The sequence below is a fragment of the Nannospalax galili genome, unplaced genomic scaffold (assembly GCF_000622305.1).
Source record: "Nannospalax galili isolate Female #2095 unplaced genomic scaffold, S.galili_v1.0 scaffold441, whole genome shotgun sequence".
Taxonomy (NCBI): domain Eukaryota; kingdom Metazoa; phylum Chordata; class Mammalia; order Rodentia; family Spalacidae; genus Nannospalax; species Nannospalax galili.
Window position 1 is genome coordinate 7144610 of NW_008348089.1, and position 20102 is coordinate 7164711.

General features: G+C 38.4%; 1 protein-coding gene across 1 annotated transcript in view; it reads right to left on the bottom strand.

The window, feature by feature from the left end:
* Nucleotides 1–4130: 4130 nt before the first annotated feature.
* Nucleotides 4131–20102, bottom strand: part of Mmrn1 (multimerin 1) — a 45864-nt gene continuing 29892 nt past the window's right edge. The window contains exons 6-8 of the mRNA XM_008844627.2: nt 17745–19724; nt 6636–6785; nt 4131–5175 (exon numbers count right to left, since the gene is read on the bottom strand). Coding sequence (XP_008842849.1) covers nt 4754–5175; nt 6636–6785; nt 17745–19724 — 2552 coding nt within the window. The 3' untranslated portion in view covers nt 4131–4753. The remainder of the gene's footprint in view (nt 5176–6635; nt 6786–17744; nt 19725–20102) is intronic.

Genomic DNA, 20102 nt, shown 5'->3' on the forward strand with positions numbered 1-20102 from the left:
AAAGGAAGCTTCAGCACCTGGACTGTAAGTTTGATCAAGGACACAGAACAAAGAAAAGGATGTTATGAAAGGTAAATCTCCTTTCTTAAGGGAACTTACCAGAAGTTGGCTGTCTTCCTGACTCTGCGAGGGGGCTATGTTTGTATTGACATACAGGATATTTGTTTTTAGATGGTATGTTATATGTATTTTATCATATCCGTAAAGTGGCTATTTATTAGGAATGGATGAAAGAGAGGTATCAGTGGCCAGGGTCTTGGAAATTCTCTGGAGCTTGCTGGGCAAAAAGGCCTGATGAGGGGGCAGCTCTCTACAACGGAATCTACAATGTACTAAGAAAGCAGCCATGTCCACAACAGAATGTAAGAAAACTCCAGAAATGGGTTTTTGTATTACAGGAATAAATTTGACCATGGCAATTAGAAAGGCCATGGTCAAATCAGTTTAAAATATATTGGTTAATTTAAAAATATATCCATGCAAGTTTGTAGCATATTAAGGTTGTTGTATTACCTATTGGCTATTGAGGTCAGTTTGCTATCTAATCATATATTCATGGCTCAATGGTTAAAAACACTGACTGTTCATGCAGAAGACCCAGGTTCGAATCCCTGCACCCACATGGCAGCTAACAGCTGTCTGTAACTCCAGTTCCTGGGATCCGACAGTCTCTGCTGTCTTCCACAGGCTTTGCACAACATGGGTGCACTTGCCTACATGCAAGTAATACACACATATGCATAAAATAAAAATAATAAATAATTTTTTTAATAATCATATATTCTACAAATACATATAGAAATAATGAATGATATTAATCATTAAAATTCCAAATACTAAAACTCAGTTAATGCTATGTGTCAATGATTTTACTATAAAATCCACAACTAAACTGGGCACAAATGTGGTGAGTGCTGTGCGTGGCCCCCTTCCTTGCATTCCAGTTCAGAAGAAAAGCTGCACATATACAGCACTAAAGAACATTCTGAAAATGCATTTGGAAAGAAAAATATTGATGAGTATTTGATGAGACAAAGTAAAGACTATTTTAACTTTTTATGCAGGGACTGAAGAAAGTATCAACTTTTTGAATGCTCTTAAAAACCACTCATTTATATAAAATCAGGGAGATGTTACCAGTGAAGCCTCCTGTATTCAGCTCCTGACCCACATTCTCCCTGTAGGCCCCATCTGCTCCTGTGTAAATCTGGGGCTCCGCAACTTCATGTGGGGTCCTGACGCATGGCACTCACTGCAGAGTTAGCTGTAGTTTGAAGTCTTCACCTATATCACTGGAACACTCACCAGGGTTGTAATGGCTTCATCCTTTCAGTTTATGAAGGAAAATTCCCAGAAAAATCCTGCATCTTGGACTGAACTTTCTGCAAGGCGGATCAACTGATTAACACTTCAGTGACTGTGGAGACTTTGGAATGTCAGATCCAGAACCATCTAACCATCTTCAGTTAGACCTTCTTTAGCCTTAACTAGCCACTCCTTGCCCACCTCTGTTTCTGATTTAACATCCTGTGTCTAATAGATAAAAATATTTTGGAATGTATTAACAAAGTCTGAGCTCTCACCAATCAAAAGGTTAAGAATGCATCAGATAACATCTGAGGCCTGTAGCAGAATTCCCCCCCCCACCTACTTTGCTATGACCCACCTCCTGGATATACTCAGCAATGTACTTGAAAGATGTTTATTTATGACTTTGTTCTGTTACCGTAAAAGGTTCATAAAGTTGCTACCTCACTCTAACATGGTATTTGGGGAAACTTAAATCTGTGTTCCTAGGCCATGGTCACTCATATATGACTCCAGAATAAGCCATCTCTTTCATTCCTTTGAGGTGAGAGCTGTTCCTTTTGTTGACAATTCATGGGTATTGTCTGTTGTATGAAGACATAGAAATTTACTTTACCACTGTTCTGTTGTTACACACATGGGTGACTCTCAGCTTTGAGCAACTATCAATAAAGCTTCTGTGAACATTGATTGTGTTAACATATGCTTTCAACTTTTGATAAATTTGAAATTTTTTTCAGGTTTCTGATATATGATTTTGTCTTAAAGATTGGAAACATTTTTAAATTTGTGGGTTTTGATGATGATGTGTGGGGCATTTTTACATCGATGGACTACAGATTGATAGAAATATTTTTAAGGGAAGCTAGATAGTACTTATTGAAATTAAAAAACATGTTTATACTTTTTTCCAGGTATTCATTATTTTCTATATTGGAAAAAAATTGCTTGGCCCCTGTGTACCTTTGCTTCTCATGGGAAGAAAGAGTCTAGTAATACATAAAACGTATTTGATAAGCTAATCCATAATTCATAGGGATATAGTAGCCATCAAAACATTAATTCATAGGAAGCGTTGGCTGTGTCAAAAGTTTGCTTACTGCTCTTTTTATTACTGCTCATAAGAATATATTCTTCAGAAATCCTTTGTCAAATGTGAACAGATCATTCAAAAAATATTCTAAAAATTAATTGTTGTTTTTGACAATGGCACCCACCTTAGGTGTGTGTTATATGGAGTCAATGAATCCTACATGAATATTCTTTGGAAGACAGCCAAAGGACAGCATGTACCCCAGAATTCATAGCATTATACAGACTAGTCCTTACCCTCTTGGAACAGGGTGATGTGCAAGTACCACTTTTAGAAAGTTTTGTAATGTGAAGGAAAGTTCCCAGTAAAATCTTGCATCTTGAGCTGAACTTCCTTGCAAGGCTGACCAACTCATTGACACATCAGTGACTGTGGAGAGTTTGGAATGCTGCTGATCCAGAGCCTATTTACAATTATCTTTGACTACTTTTAACTCCCAAATAGCCACTCCTTGTCCACCTCTGTTTCGGAATTAACATCATGTGACTAATAGAATGTATTGGTTTAATAAAGAAACAGTTCATTCCCACCAATCAAAAGACTAAAAATGTCATCAGATAGCACTTGAGACCTATAGCAGAATTCCCCTGCTTTGCTATGACCTGCCTACTGAATGTATCCACCAACGTATTTGAAAAATGTCTTATTTATGACTTTTCTTTGTTTTTTTTACTATAAAAACTTCATGAAACTGCCTCCACATGGAATTTGGGGTAACCTGAATCTGTGTTCCTGGACCATGGTTACTCATATTTGGCTTCAGAATAAACTATCTCTTACCCCTTTGACGGGAGGGTTAGGCTTTTGCATCGACAGTAAGGATCAGCCTGTTACCCAGAAGTAAGAACCACCCAGGGATGAAATCTTACCTGTGATTATTGTGAGAACAATGGGCACTGCTTATCTTGGAGAAGCCCGGGGCCTTTGCTCTGAGTGCACCTTACTTTCTTCTGAGTGCCTCTTTTTCTCCTAATTCTTATGCTTCCACCTATATTAACATATTTTTAATAAAATGTCCAACTCTGCCTGCTATAGTCCTGAAATTTTTTTCAGTATTGAAGCCTCAAATACTGATTTGGCATGAATTAAGGTCCCTAAAACTCTTAGGGAGCTCCTCTGGCTGCTGAGAACGACAGCGAGGAACTGTACCTCCTTTGCCTGTACCCCAAACTCTGACACTTCTATTTCTTTTTTAAATACTGGGCAAAGCCTGGGCATGCTTTCCCTGATGCTCTGGGCTTTATGTTCTCTCTCTCTCTCTCTCTCTCTCTCTCTCTCTCTCTCTCTCTCTCTCAGACACAGAAGCCCTCCTCTCCTCTGCCATGCAGTTGCTAACCAATCTGTATTGCGGAACATGTCAGCTTTCTTGGACCCTAACTCAAAAAGGTGTGAAAGGCAGTGGAGATGGCTCACTACTTAAAGCATTTGTTTGGCAGGTGAGAGGGCTAGAGTTCTGATTCATAGAACTCACATAAATCCCAAAGGGGCATGGCAGCTGGCTTTTAAATCCAGCCTCAAAAAGTACTGATGGAACCCCACAGAAGGCTGGCTAGCTTGGCTAACCATATCCTGGAGCTCTGGGTTTGACGGAGAGACCTTGTCTCAATGAATAATGTGGCAAGCATGCAAAAACATGAACACATTTAAAATTTCTCTTATTAACAACATTAAGAACTCACATAAATAAACTCATTTTCTCTTTAACATTACAATAAAAGGATACAAAGCAAAAGGTTTCATATTTTTATTTATATTGTTATGTAAATAGACATGGATAATTAATACACATATCCTTTTCAACAGGTGTAAATATGTGGCAGTTATTTCTCTATATTTTAATTTCAAGAAATGTATACTTGAGTATATATTTCTATCTCAATTTTCTTATTTTGAGCACAAATGAAAATTTTAGTAGATAAAACTGATCAACATAGTAAAGCAAAAATAAAGATTTAAAAGTGTGAGGATTTTTGTCTGAATTACTTAACTTTGTTTACCTAGGAAATGCTTTTTATATGTTTAAATGCACAGATTATAACAAAGTTTAAGTTTCCTTGGGAAGACTCCTGTGTCTGGCAATAGCGTGTCACTGACATTTTACTCTCCAATGAAATGGCTTACAGCGAAGACAGAAGAGCACTTATGCTTACATATGCATTTTGCTTTCTGTGTCTTGAAATGTCCTTACGAGAAAGAACTCCTTCATATCCAGGCAATCTAAATCATTTTATGAAATAAACATTCAGACTTTGAGAAGATATTTCTCATTTAGTGTAGAAATATCAAAATAGAACAGATGTGCATGCAAGAAAAAATAAGAAGATGGGCAGCTCCGTAGCCTTTCAGTCTGACTTAAGTACGATATAACAAGTAGCCACTAAATGTGCTCACAGGTGGATTTTTGGCTGGAATTGTTCCTTTTACAAGACGCAGCCACACTTCCTGCCCATAATTTAATTCTAATAAGGCATCTCCAGTCAAAACTCTATCACAGTGTATTTCGCTGTTAAGATTTTCAGACTCAAATGTAAGCTTGTCTATTCCATCAACCACTAGAAACCCAGAGATGTGTGCACTGAATGACTCTATGGTGTATTTGAATACATACACTCCAAGATAGGGAATTCTGAACTTTCCGGTGCTTGGGTTATACGAAGCCCCATAATTGACAGCTAGATTATTAAACAGGATAGGGCCAGGTGTAGTCATTCCGTATGTATGAGACACGAAAAACGCCACCATCGGAGCGTATCTGTAAGATCCTTTGGAAAAATCTGTACAAGGAAAATAAAAGGCAAGTTTTATTTTTCAGGTTTTGGGTGTTTCTTTTTGTTTTTTGTTTTTTGTTTTTGAGACAGGGTCTCCCTGTTGTCCCAGCTGGCCTGAAAATTGATATGTAGACCAGGCTGGGCTCCATCTCATAGAGCTCTGCCTGTCTCTGCCTCCAGAGTGCTGGGATTAAAGGCATGTGCCAACATACCCAGCCCTATTTTCCATGCTTTTATCTTGTTTTTCTTCATGTATTTCTCATTTTATCTCAGTTTCACAAAGGCTTAGCAGAAGCAAGAAAGTTCTCCATCAAATTGAACAGTGGCTTAGATGCCAGCCTCCTCTCTGGGCAGTATTGCTCAAATCACCCAGTCTTTTGGAGTCTCAGTTTCTTCATTTAGATCAGGCTAGAATAAGACCTGGGGCACCTCCCTCAAAGAAATGCGGAGGATAATTTGAAGGCTGTGCTTTGGACTCTGTGGAGACAAAGGAACTCAAAGCACCCCATGACCACTGTGGAATGCCAGATGCTTCAACGGCCCCACAGCACTGAAGTCTCCTGCATGGAGAGACAAGTTTTCCAGCACCTTGTCAAATGTTTCTAGAGGCTAAGACTGAAGCCAAAGGAAGCCATGTTCACCACAGAGAGAGGAGCACACAAAGCCAAATTTCTGTGTAATTTAAAAAGACTGAAAATTTACTCTTCACATAGCAAATAAAGTTTGATTTGAAATACTATTTTCCAGCCACTAAAGATAATATGTATTAAATGCTATACAAGTTTTCTTGTGTGTCAGGAGTGAGTGCCACATTTTAAAACATTATTACTATATGTATAATGTGTATGAGTGTAGGCCCATGTGTGCCAAGGTGTGCGTGTGGAGGCCTGAGGACAACTTTCAGGAGTTGGCTTTCATCTTCTGCTGGGGGCTCTGAGGATCATACGGTGTCATTGCTACCAGCTCCCTGACCCACTGAGTCTTCTCACCAGCCCTGTGTTCTCACAGTAACGAAAAGCAAAAACAACTATGCAAACAACTGCTGAGGAAGATGGATCTTGTTGTCAAAATGGCTCTGTTAGCTTGGCTTTTACGGAAAATGTGCTGCCAAAATGGATGAAAACTTCACTTAGAGGATTCATCTGGCAGGAATCAAAGGGATATTTCTTTTAAAAAAATGTTGAATGAGAAATAGTTTATACCAGCCACGTACATACACTTGAATTTTCTTTCAATAGACTAAAAAAGTAAGGGTGTTAAGATTTTCAATAAATTCCTTCTAGAATACCAATACAGAGAATGTGTAAAAGGTCAGGAAGACATAAACTTATCCAGCAGAAGGACACACCTGTAAATCAGGCGTGGTAGTCAATGTTCGGGAAACCAAAAGAATTCATCCTCACAAATATTTTCATAGCGTGTTTTTGTGTATGGTGCTAAGAGGCTCAAGAAGGCAAGGCATGTACCTGGGGCTAAAGCGTTTTCTTCCACAACCTTCACGGTGCAGTTGCCACCTGTGAAAGGGTGCCTGCAAGCACAGGTGAAGCTGTCCATCCCACTGATGCAGGTGCCCCCGTTCTGGCATGGGAATCCGCTGCAGCCGGAATATTCTTGTGCTGCTGAAAAGTAATCATAGTGAAAAAGGATAATCTGTTTTATTTCAAGCCATCCTTTGCAATACTGTTGAGTAAGGCCAAATTGACCTACTGATGGGTCTACTGCTTAATTTCTATTCAACACTGAATAAGGTCCATTTATCAACAGATAATTGTGCCTGAATATTTTGTCTTTTAAAAATGTTGCTGGTTGACATAAAAATATTATTGAGGCTAAATTTACTATTGCTTAGTAAAAGTAAGTCGTGATCTCCTGTAACACCAAGAGAGTTGAAAGATCCGCAGTGAGTTGTCTTTGGTTCAATGTCTTGTCTGCTGACCCAACTTGGAGTTGTGCACTTCTCCTGGGAGAATGTGCATACATTGGACAACTTAGTCCGTATACACAAAGCACATTCTTCATGGATGCTCTTTATAATATTTCCTTTTTAATTTAAGTTTAGTTTCAAAAATTTAAATACACCTTAATAATCAGGGATTCAGCTTGTTGAATACATTACAGTGAATTACCACAAAGAAATAATAGCAGCTAAAGAATGTGTTAGATCTCTACCACACCTGGTTTACTGTCGAGGATGTTATAGTTTGTGCATTACACAGAGTAACTTAATTTCTTTAACATTTCATGTTATAATTATGTTGTAAACATAATACAAAATTATGTAAATTCAGAGAAAATGCTGGAAGAATCTTCCCTTACTTGCCACCTTTACCACTGTGGCACCGCCTAGCGCAGGTAATGTAAACTTAAAACTCACTCACTGCAAATTGGATGTTTGCTGATGATTTAAATTTTGGACTCCTTCCTCCCAAACATAGTCCCCCTCCCACCTTCTTTCATGTTTATATAAATAAATCTAGATTCCACATGTGAAAGGAAATGTATGTGTTTATGATTCTGACTTATTTAACTCAACATAATTATCTCCAATTCCATTTATTTTTCTGAAGTGACATATTTTCATTATTCTTCATAATAGAATGAGCCTCCATTGTCCATATATAAAACACAATCTCTCTCTCTCTCTCTCTCTCTCTCTCTCTCTTTCTGTAGGTGTGTGATAAAGTGTGTATGCATGTGGAGGTAAGAAGTTGATATTGGGTGTCTTTTTGACCACTTTCCACCTTATTTTTTAGGCAGGGTCTCTTCCTAATCCTGGAGCTCCCAATTTGTTTAGACTGGCTGGCCAGGGAGTCGGAGGGATCCTCCTGTTTCTGCCTCCCCAGAGCTGGGATTACAGACACACAATGCCTCCCTTGGCTTTTTACATGGACACTGGGTATCTGAACTCAGGTCCTCATACTTTTGTGACAGGTACTCTACTGATCTCTGGCCCATAGTGTATTTTATTTACCCATTAACCCATCAATAGGAAACTAGGCTGATTCTGTATCTTGACTATTATAAATAAGTACAATAAACATGGATGTGTAAGTGTCTCTATGGCATGCTGATTCATCTAGATTCACACATAAACATACATACATGCACATATATACATGCACACATGGATGCACATAAAACACACACACATGCATATACATATATACTTGTGTATATACATATGCCAGTAAAAACACACACACACAAAACACATGCACAAATGAATGCAAGCACACCCAAAATTACATATACATAAATACTCATCTATGCATGCAACCACTAAATATACACATGCAAATACATATATAAAAATGCATAGACACATGCATTCACACATACATGCATGCAGATGACTCATTGTCAGATACAGAGCCTTCCAAACATGCAAGCTTGGTTGATATCAGTATGCCAGTAGAAGTTGCTTGTGATTTGTTACAAATCTACTTTTGCACATCTTCTAACTCATTTATTTTACTACTTGATTACTTTAGTAATACTTTATAACTATAGTACTTTCAAGATGGTTAGGTGCTCAGTAAGCTATTTGTTCCTTAATTAGCAACAAAATCCACACTTCAATAAAACCATCTTGATGCCTCTTGTGTGAGCTCACCCTATTTGGCTAGCAGCTCATGCCAGCATTTGTGAAGTCAGGGCTTACAGTTTGTTCCTTTAACACTGTATCACCGTTAATTCACATACTGTATGACGTCTTTTCAATGATAAATAAAAAAAAATCATGAACAACTGAATAGGTGACTACATTCTTTTCCAACTTCTTCATGCCCTCACAGTTTCAAAGACTGCATTGAATAGGATGCGGTGTCATTGGCACGTTTTCTAGAGACATAGAGATCATTTCAAGCAAGTTTTCCACCCTTGGGTTTCAAAGACCTCTTAAACTCTGCAGTTCATTAACTTTCTTGGATAGAGATCAGTACAATCTGACAGTTCTACTATCTCAACATTCTGTTGTCTTGGGCAAGTAGCACGACTAATCTCAGTATTAATTTCCTACTTTGAACATGACCCAAATTCATTTTTCAGTGTAATGGACTATTTCAGAAACCTCAGTTTGTCCTGGCCTTTGCCTTCTGAACTCTGCCCTAGTTACACCTTCCTCTTCATCCTGCTACTTTTCGTGCATTTTCATGTTAAATTTGAACCAATTAGAGAGCTCCTTACATTACAAAGCTTTTTACTAGCACTTGCCATCACTTATTGTGACTGATTGCTGGGTGTGTGAACCACAGGAAGACAGGGACTGATTTGAATTTACACTTCATCTACCTGGACCTTCTCAATGTTTAATCAGAACTTATTCAACAGAAAGTTCATGAACAAAAGAGCACATCATACTCTTCTACTTTATTCTTACTTGTATTTATCTCATATGTAATTCAATGTGTAATTAATCTTTAAATAATATGGTAGCTTGTGCAGTTCACTTCTTATGTATGTTTATATTGCTTACTTATATTTCAGGACCAAGATCTTATTTTTCAGTTCTTCATTTAAACAATAACGTTGCAAGGGGCAGAATCACGCAACCCGCCCTGTCACGTGCTCACTCTCACCTTTCCGCTTTTCTGTATAGTTCATCCTGATTCCAATGCCCTCTAAAATATTTCCACTTTCATGTTTACGGACATATTCTTAGCTTTCAGTGCTATTCTGCCTCCTTATTTATCAAAATTATTTCTAGCAAATAAGATTTAACCATCCATGACACTTCGACATATTTCACACTCTATAACAACGCTGATGAGTCAAGATTTAGGTTTGCATTAAATATTCAAATTGATTGTTCTAATTACTCATCTTGTGTTCAGTGATATATAAATGGGTAGAAATATTTTTTCCAAGGATCTTTGCTTCTTTTCCTTAATCAGTTTTCATAATTATTTTTTTATGTCACATTCATTGTTCTTGATAAAGCCTTCTTGGATCCCTTTTTCTTAACTCTTCAAAGGTCACATTGAACTACATTTAATCTTATCAGCAATCTATGAAAAATATATTAGCCCTGCTCCAGAAGATTTAGTCTAACCTTTGACATGAAACTATTATTTGGTTATCATAAACCATGAACTACAAGAGAAATTTTTTTTGATGCGATCAAATATTTTCTCTTTTTTATTCAGAGTTGTAATCCTTAAAAGAACTAAAAGCACTCACAGCAAATACATTTTAAAAATTCAAAATCCTAAGTCATGGAAAAACTCAAAATAAAATCATAAGAAGAAACAAATGCACACCTATTAAAATGGTAAAATAAAATATGTTGGCAATGTAAAGTGATGGTAAGATTGTATACCAAGTCAGATATTTCTCTTATATCATTGATAGAAATATCCTGTGATTCTTTGTCAAGCTAAAACCAGATATACCTTATAAGCAAGTTATGCTACCCCTGTTTATGAATGCAAGAAAAAGGATACATGAATGTTTTAAGCAGCTTTATTCTAATCAGCCTCAAATGGAAACAACAAAAATAAGTATTCAGCTGTTGGTTAAGCTGCAGTGATCTACACAGTGGACTGCCACTCAAGAGCACAAAGGGATGCATGACCAACGTGGATGAACTGCAACCTACCATGCTAAGTGAAAGAAGTCAGATGGTCCAGGAAAGAAGAATTGTGTGGGAAGGAGGCAGAACAAGGTTGCCAGGTCCCTGCAGTGCTTTAGGATTTTACCACCAAGGTGCAAGCAGAGCTGGAGGGGTGATGGAGGCACTCTATCTTGACAGCTCTGGAAGTCAATTACTTGTCGAAGCTCAGTGGCTTTGATGTCAGCAAAGCTAACTTCATGTAAATTATACCAGAAACAAACAAACGAAATCAAATAAATGTATTTTGAGAACCTCAATTTTCTAAAATCAGCTCAGGCTCTTTGTGATGTCCCCAAATCCCTGTGCTATGTTAGATGTGCTTTTCATCCTCCAAATCCTGTTGCTGCACTGGGTGTCCATTTTATCCCATTAGCATGCTGGTGAACATTCTTATTTTTTCCTCTCCCTATTATATAGATTGCAACGCTCTTAATGTACCTTGTCTGTGTCTGTGCTCCTTCCCACATAGCTGTGAATACTCTACAATATAGATGTCATTGCCTGTTAAAATCTTCTATTGTAAAAATTTCAATTTTTCAGACAAATGATTTGGGCAACGTTAAACTGTCCAGGTATGTTTGGACATATACGAAATATAACACTCAGGGCTTTGCATAAGTTTTAGCAACTGTAAATTGATTTCTTAAGAGAAGTTGGGCAACATCTACCACATTATTTTCAAATGTATATGAGCTCTGCCCCAACAACTTCTTAGATATTATTCTAGGGAGTAAAATTACAGATGTGCATAACAGATGTGATCAGTTCCTGTAGCAGCACTTAAAACAGAGCAAAATTAGAAAGTGACCTAAAAGCTAAAAGTAGAATGAGACTGTAGACCTGTTAGTGTGTCTTCCATGGAGACACTGAGATTTGGCGTGTTTTCCATGGAGACACTGTGAGATTCAGCGTGTTTTCCATGCAGTGGAGGTACTGTGAGATTTAGAATGCTGGCTCCAAGTGTTTCCATTGGAATCTTAGCTCCAAAACCCACCAATGAGAAAAATTGCCTAAATGAGTTTTAGCACAATATGATCCACTGACTTGACACAATTAAAGAAAAATTGCCTGTGCCTTTGATGCACCTGTAGTCTGAGGTGTTTTGCCAAAAGATCCTTGAAGTAAATCTGAACTTTGGCATCTTTCAAGTAAATTTTTAAAGAAAAGAAAAAATAAATGCACACATGACTTGCACAAGCAATCCTCTCCTAGTTGACAATCAGTTTACTGAGGTTATATTTGAAATGTAGTTTTGATGTCTTCCCACTGTTCTTTAAATTGTTCCTCATCACTGGGATGTTGAATAGGTTTCCTCGGTTCTAACTTGCTTTAGCAGGCCAGGAAATGTTGCCAAATGTCAGCATCCACAGGCTGTGTTCATTCCGTGTCTCCTTTTTTTTTTCTTAGAACTCTCTCCTCTTTCTCCAACTACACTTTAAAGGTCATTCTTTCTGACTCTCTTTCTCTCCTAAGTCCCATGATTACCTGCATTTTACCTGGCTCATCTTACCACATGGAGTTTCAAATCAAGACTAACATGCTGATGCCTTTTAAGTCCAAGTCGAAGAAGCTTGAAATTTATTTTGTTTATTTATTTTTTACTGTGCATGCGTGCGTGCATATGTGTGTGTGTGTGTGTGTGTGTGTGTGTGTGTGTGTTATAGGGTGTATGCACGTGAGTATGCAGGTGTACACACCCATGAATATCTATAAGGAGGCGACAGCAGGACACTGGGTTTCCTTTATTGCTGTCCACGTTATTCCCTTGAAACAGGGAATGGTAGCTCTTTGTTTCAGCTGGGAAGGCTAGCCAGCCAGCTCTGGGAACTGCTTATCTCCACCTCTCCCACTGCTGAAGTTACAGATACCTACAACCATGGCTAGCTTTTTATATGGATGCTGGGGGTTCAAACTCAGGTCCTCACGTTTGCAACCAAGCGCTCTCGCCCACTGAGCCATCTCCCTAGTTCAAGTTTTAACACCTAAAATTATACAGTGTAGAAAAGAATTCTTAGAAGAATGTTGACTAACCTTAAAAACTACAACATGAAAAATATTATTGTGTAGAGTTTCAAATTTAAAATGTAATTAATGATCAGTAGAACACATATGTGTATATATATATATATATAGTGTTTAATTTGAAAAGCAGTAAACAGTCAAATTTCATTTCAAGTCAGGTCTTGCAGTCAATGAAAGCACATTGCTGAGAAATAGCTCTTGCAACTCATGCTCGGGGAACATGTAAGCTTAGGTGGTGAGTATGTAAGCACAGCCAAGTGTTCTATCGCGTTTCATTTTTTGGGTGTCAGACCAAATGTTACCAACTTTGGTTCAGAAAATGATCATCAAACATATGGGTTTCTGACAATCACAGGTAATGTGGCGTCAGGAAAGACTTATCGGATATGCCAGCCTTCGCTCTGCATCAGTCATCAGCCTCCACAGCCAGGGGTGACACAGGAGGTGAAGGGGCTTTCCCAAGAAGCCACAAACTTGTCTCTCCATATTCTGTTCAACATTGCTATGTATTATCTGCACAAACTAGGGAAACTATTACCAGGAGACATTCCTGTCTCAAGGGAATAACATGGACAGCAATAAAGGAAATCCAGTGTCCTGCTGTGGCCTCCCTATGGATACTCATGGGTGTGTGTACCTACATACTCACACTCAGGACAAGCCATTCTTTGTCCCACTGTAACCGGTGCTGACAAAGGATGTCTTTAAGATCTTGCACATAAAAGGGTTAATGTTTCTTGAAAGGGACAGTGGAGCTAGTTGAGAAGGTGAAGGGAGTTAGGGGAAGTGAGAGAGGGTAGCAGGGAGGTGACTATGTATGAAATACACCATGTACATGTATAAAAATGCCGGCAAAGCATATTATTTTGTATAAATGATATATACTAATAGAAGCGTAAAGAGGTTGGAAGTGACAGCAACATATAGATTGGCTCATGAGTTCTAAATTCAATTCAATAGTCTTCAAAATTGAAGAGTCTCATAGTTAATCATTTTATACATAAGTCAACATTGAAAAATATACCTTGTTATATTTAAATATTTTATTTATTATTTTTATTTTTTATGTATATGAATGTATTGCCTGCATGTAGGTAGGTACACCCATGTTGTGCAATGCCCACAAAGGTCAGAAGAGGGTGTCAGATCCCCTAGTACTGTAGTTCTGGACAGTTGTTAGCCTCCACGTGGTGCTGGGAATCAAACCAGGATCTTTTGCAAGAGTAGTCAGTGCTCTTAACTGCTGAGCCATCTCTCCAGCCTCTTTAAGGTATATTTAAAAATATCATTTTAAGTCATATAGAAAATCATATAAATGAAAAATCTCATGAAGAAAAGCACTCTAAAATGTTTTGTAGAAAGTTAGGATGTAGCTCACAAGGGCACTGGCCTGACTTGCACGTTCCCTGACTTCAATCTCCAGCACCACAAGAAAGCAAAAAGGATTTTTCAGGTAACTTTTCAGTGATTTATCAATGTTCAAGTTTTCAGTCAAGCCTTTATTGTTTGTATTATATTGTTTTTATCACAAGGTATATTATAAGTACATGTAAAGTTTAAAGCAATGGCTTTTAAAAGTAAAGATAGGAAATAATAGAATAACGAGTCCACAATTTATATTGATAAATAGAAATAGTTACATATCAAATATCTCAAACATCAAGTGAAATAATAAGAATCTAAACTGTTGAATACAGCTAAAGTAATTATGCCATGTAACCATAAATAAATACTACACCATAGGCTGATCTCTTCCTAGATCCTAAAAATACACTTGTAAGGTGGCTATGTTATTTTGTAAATTATGAACTAAGCTTTAAAAACTAAATGGCATTACAAATAAATGTATTGCAAGCAAGACTGGAGCCCTGCTTTCCTGCCTTCAAATTCAGTGCCCATTAGTCAGCAACACACTGCCTGTGTGAAGCCACAGACTTTAGAAATGGATTTAGTGTTAGGAAATAGTTAAACATTAACTAAGCACTCTCTCTCTCTCTCTCTCTCTCTCTCTCTCTCTCTCTCTCTTTAAATGGATATTCTATAGAAAGTAATCTTTCTTGGGAATACAGGAATATTATGGGTAAATGATATTTGCTACAGGGATCTAAACTTAATACTGAGGATAGCTCATAGGAGGTGTGCATGCTGGGCAGTGATGTTAAGGATTCCACCAGTTTGGGGAGGGCAAGCAGCCAAATTCCCTCCTCAGTGATAAGGTGCACAAACCTTCAAATATGAAAATTAAAAAAAAAACCAACCCTGATGACTATTGGATATTGTTTAGAATAATATTTAGCAATTGAACCAGAATACCTTGACAGTCATGACCTGTTAGATCCCATAATAAGCATAGCTGAAAGTAGGTCTGGCTTGAAAGGAAGCTAAGGGATGGTAACTCTGAATTTTGCCACCATTTTTACTACATGAGGTAAAGGCAGATCCTGTGAGTAACTCATAAGACTTTCGATAACTTCCCTGTGGCAAGATCACAGGAAAATCAAACTGGGAAGTGGCACTTTGACATCCCCAAAGTTAGTCTTTGAATCCTTGGAAACTTCCTGGAGTATCTACTCTGGCCATAGAGAATGCTCAAGGACAGCCAGGCTTTGAAAAGGTGGGATGAAGGGAATAGAAGAAGAAGCGCTACCTCCCATCTCCAGTGTGGTGCTGAGGATGGAGCCTGATGCAGTGCACCAGGATCACCTGACAGCTGTAGGGTACTTTGGTTAATCTCTGTGACAGTTTGTTCATAGCTCTTCAATATAAAATAATAATGCCCATCTTGTAGGTGAATGTTGGCAAACAGCATATAAAATGTTATCATAGGATTAGTACCAGCCTTCAAAGTAAGTTATCACCTTTTAAAATTAAAACTAATGAATAGATTACCTCTTACAAATTGCATTATTTTGTAAATAGTAGCACTATAACATGAATAATATGACTGAGGTTCGAGAAATGATGATGCTATCCTCTGGTATTATGTAGGCAGCTCTGGGTTTTACCCTATGATAGGACAGAGGCAAATTTATCACTCCTTGACCTTTTGGCTAAGATCAAGTACAAAGGCTATAGCCAAATTTAGCCAGTGGGCTGGTATATGTAACCACTGGCATAAAGCTATATCAGGTGAAGTACTTTATTTTGCCACTGCTTTTTTGTTGATGTGTGTGCATGTATTTGTATGTGTGCACACCTGCTTGAAGGAGCCCTATTGTTTAGAAAGCAAGTTCACATTGCACTTCAAATTAGGCCAATCCATCTTTATTGTCTTGGCAGCATTATTGGTGTCTTAACTGAGATGCAATAAAGTAATTTTAATTAATTAACTTTGATATACAAGACCATAAAATTCTACTCACAAAGAATAAAAAGGAAAGAATTTTATTAAGGCCTCTTTGGAAAAATAAGAATCAGACCCTGAAAGCAAATTTGTCAGTCACCACAGTGCTAGAAATCACCAACACCTACAGATGGTGGGTGGCTGTGCTCTCCTCTTCTTACCTAACTTCAAGTCTTCAAAGTTTCTTTCCTCTCCACATGCCTTGTATCCAGGCTATGCACAGTTGGTGCTTTTCATAGTGGCCTACACTGCCATACATTTCTCCTAAGGACCCTGGCAATTACCCACTCCAACCCCAGCACTTCAGGGGAGGAAACCGAAATGCAGATGGGTGAGATTTTTACCTAAGGTTGTTAACTAATATAGGAACTTACTACCACCGTGAGGACCAGAATCAAGGCCCAACTCGGGTCACTACTCTCTCTGCTGCCCCTGGTTTGCATTGATTACACCCCACATTTTTTACCTTCCCATTCCAGCACCGCCTCTCACTATTTACTCTTGCTGCTGCTTTGGTCAGAAGTTGTCATTCGGCAAGGTCCTGTCTTGTAACCTAATATTGGTCTCCGCAGCGACGCTACACACCACTGCAGAATCATGTCATGTATCATGGTTTTACCACACTCAAATAATCACTCCAAATTTTCAAAGTTATCCCACTCTACAAAATTGTATCCCAGCGCTGGGGTATTTATTTATTTATTTATTGATTGATTGATTGCATTCATGGCTTTCTGTGACTTACCCAAATCCAATTCCTTCAAGACAGTCATTCAAGAGGCCTCTATTATTTATTTAATATTGTACTCATAAAGCCCAAATGAATTTCTGGTCTTATTCATCAAGAAACTCATTGTAATGGGGCAGGGTGGCACCTGCCTTTAATCCCAGCACTTGGGTGGCAGAGGCAGGTGGATCTCTAATTGAGGCCAGCCTGGTCTACAAAGCAAGTTTCAGACACCTGGGGCCGCAGGAAGATTCTGCTTCAAAATAACCAAAAAATAGAAAGAAAAAAAAAGAAACTTGTTGTTGATCTGGAGAGATAGCTCACTCTGTGAGAGCACTGAAGGCTCTTTGTAGAGGACCTGGACTCAGTTCCCAGCACCCACATGACAGCTAACACCTGCCCTTAACTCCAGTTCCAGGGCATCCAATGCCCTCTTCTAGCTTCCTCAGGAACCAGGCATATATGTAGTGTACTTACATACATGCAGGCAAAACACTCCATACACATAAATTTTTTTTAATTTAATTAAAAATTATAAGAAACTCGTGTACCAAATTTCATTAACTAGTTATAAATAGAGATTCTTTATAAGAGAAAATGTGATTATTTTAAAGTGGTCTAGTAAGAAAAAATTAAAAATATGTAGAAGATGTCTACCAGACAAGCATGTCTACCTGGAGTACAGGTGTGCAGGGCACCTGACAATGTAGAATCAGATAGATTAAAACTTACCAGTGACCTTGCCTTACTTTCTGTCTATGCAAGCTCAAACAAGTGCCTGCCATACTTTCCATGTGGTTACATGGTAATACCTATTAAATATCAGGTAATCACAAAGAGAGGTTCCATGCTGTTTATCCCTGTCCACTTACCAGGATGCTTTATGCTGTCCGTATTTCTTTGAGCCCGGCCTATCAGGACAGTGGTCCCATTCACAGACTTCTTAAGTGTATTAGGTTTCTTCTGCAATTTTACCTGCTTCTGAGACTTGGCAACATTTGCTAGACTATCAGACAACAATCTATCAACATTCCAAGTTAAATTCGCTAGGGCATCATGAGTTTTTATTTCAATTATTGATTCCACAAATTCTGTCAGAGCTTTCTGAGGTGCCTGACTGTCTGGCAGAGAGCCTTGGGTCCACATGGGAACAACAGCAGTTGGTCTGCATGCACTTGTAGAAGCGTTATGGCATGTTGTTAGAAGCTCATGAACAGTTTTGTTAAGCAAAGAGAAACTGGCTGAGAGATGGATGGATTTTGCTTCCAAGGCCTTAAATCTGGAATTTAATACATGTAGCTGAAGTGTGTGGTCTCTGCCACTTGACATCATGTTGTCTTTTTTAAATGAACTATAATAAGGAATGAGTGTCTTGGTCACTTTCGATTCAAGGCCTTGCAACTGAGCTTCAAACTTTTTGGGAATCTTAGTGGCTGAGAATATAAGTTCTTCCAGATTACTCATGTTTTGCTGATATTTTTTCACTTTGGAGGTGGTTTCATTGAACATTTGATAAATCTTTTGAACATTGATCTGACTTAGTTTCTCATCTTTGGGAACAGCTGCAAGGGCTTTGGCAACTTGCAAAACAAAATTATACTTCTGATTGTCGTTGACCAAAGTCTGGATAGAATCGTTCAGACGCTGGAACTGAGGAATAAATGTCAAAATGGCTTCCATATTTTGGTTACACTCATGAACCTTGGGATTATCATTCAAAGCACGTAAAGTCTCTTTCAGCACATAATTATCTTGAACAAAGTCAATGGCATTATTTACAACAGTCATTGTCTTATTTAGGCTGTCTTCCATGTCCAAGGCATGATCGCTGAGGCGTCTTTGAAAGGCTTCGCTACGACTCTGTACTTCATTTCTGAGTAAACTGTGTCTTTTCGAAAGTTCTTTGATGAGAATGTTGAGGCGATTGACAGCACTGATCAGGCTCTGCAGCTCTTTCCGTGAAACTGCTGCTTCCCTTGGTCCATTGTGTGTCACCCGCTGTGTCAGGGACGATCTCTGCTCCAGCAAGGGTTGTAGAATCTCCATATCATACGTCAGATCGTTCAGCTGCTCGCTCATTTTATCCACCTTGTTGTCCATAGGAAAGATAACCTCGGCTAACGTTTGGTTTAACATATGTAGATTCTCTTCTGTGTCCTTAAGTTGAAATTTAAAATCATTTCTGCATTTAGAGAGCATTTCTTCGCATTCTCCCCTGACTGATGCTTTCTCCATCTCCAAATGGGTGGTGAGATTTCTAATCTTGCTCTCTTGGATATGCAAGTCATTGAACATCTGCAGCATCATCAGATCTTGCTTGCTTACCTTTTCTTGTAGAACAGAGATATGATAGGTGATGTTATCACTGACTGATCCCTCAGTGGTAACATACTCCTGATGTGAGACTTGTTTCATTGATAAAAGCTGCTCATGTGATTCCTGCATTTTGGAGAGAGTTTTATTGAGGGATTCATAGTACTGAATGTCCCTTGAGCGCTCCTGTTCCAAAGCACCTTCTAAATAAGCCTGCTGTGCCTCCAGCTCTTTAATAGGCTTCTCGAATTTCAAGGCCATTTCCTGCCTTATATCCGAGATGCTGGTCTGCAGATCTGCTATGTCCTTCAAAGTGGGCCTGTTTCCATGCATCAAAGCAGACTTTTGTTGGACTGTCAATGAAACCACTGACTGGTTCACTTGCAGAATTGCTTGCCTGGTACTTTCAAGGTCTTCTGATAGACTTGATACTGTCTTGAAGAGTTGGGCAATTGTCTCCTGCATGTCATTCTGAAAGACTTTAAACTGTTCTCTTACTATGTCCTTTACCAGATCATCAATGCTTTTAGATTTTAGACCTAAGGAGAAAGAGATAATAAATAGCAAAAAAGGAAAAGAAAATTCATACCATTTAAAGAGGCTAAAAATTTTAAAACTAAACACTAATCATGTATACTAACAAAATAATTCTTTACATATATTTATGGCATTTAAAAATTGCTAGAATTCATGGATGATAATCAGTTTCTTGACTGAAAAATTGGACAGGAAAAACCAAGCACCATGTGGAACATGCTGCCACCATAAATCAAGGGTTCCAGGTGAGAGGGGTGAAGGAACTGCTGCTATTGACTCCAGTAACAGAGGAGGAAGTGGGGGAAGAGAAAGAGGAGGTGGGGGAGGAAGAGGGGCAGGAGGAGGGAGGGGAGGGAGGGAGGGAGAGGAGGAGGAGGGAA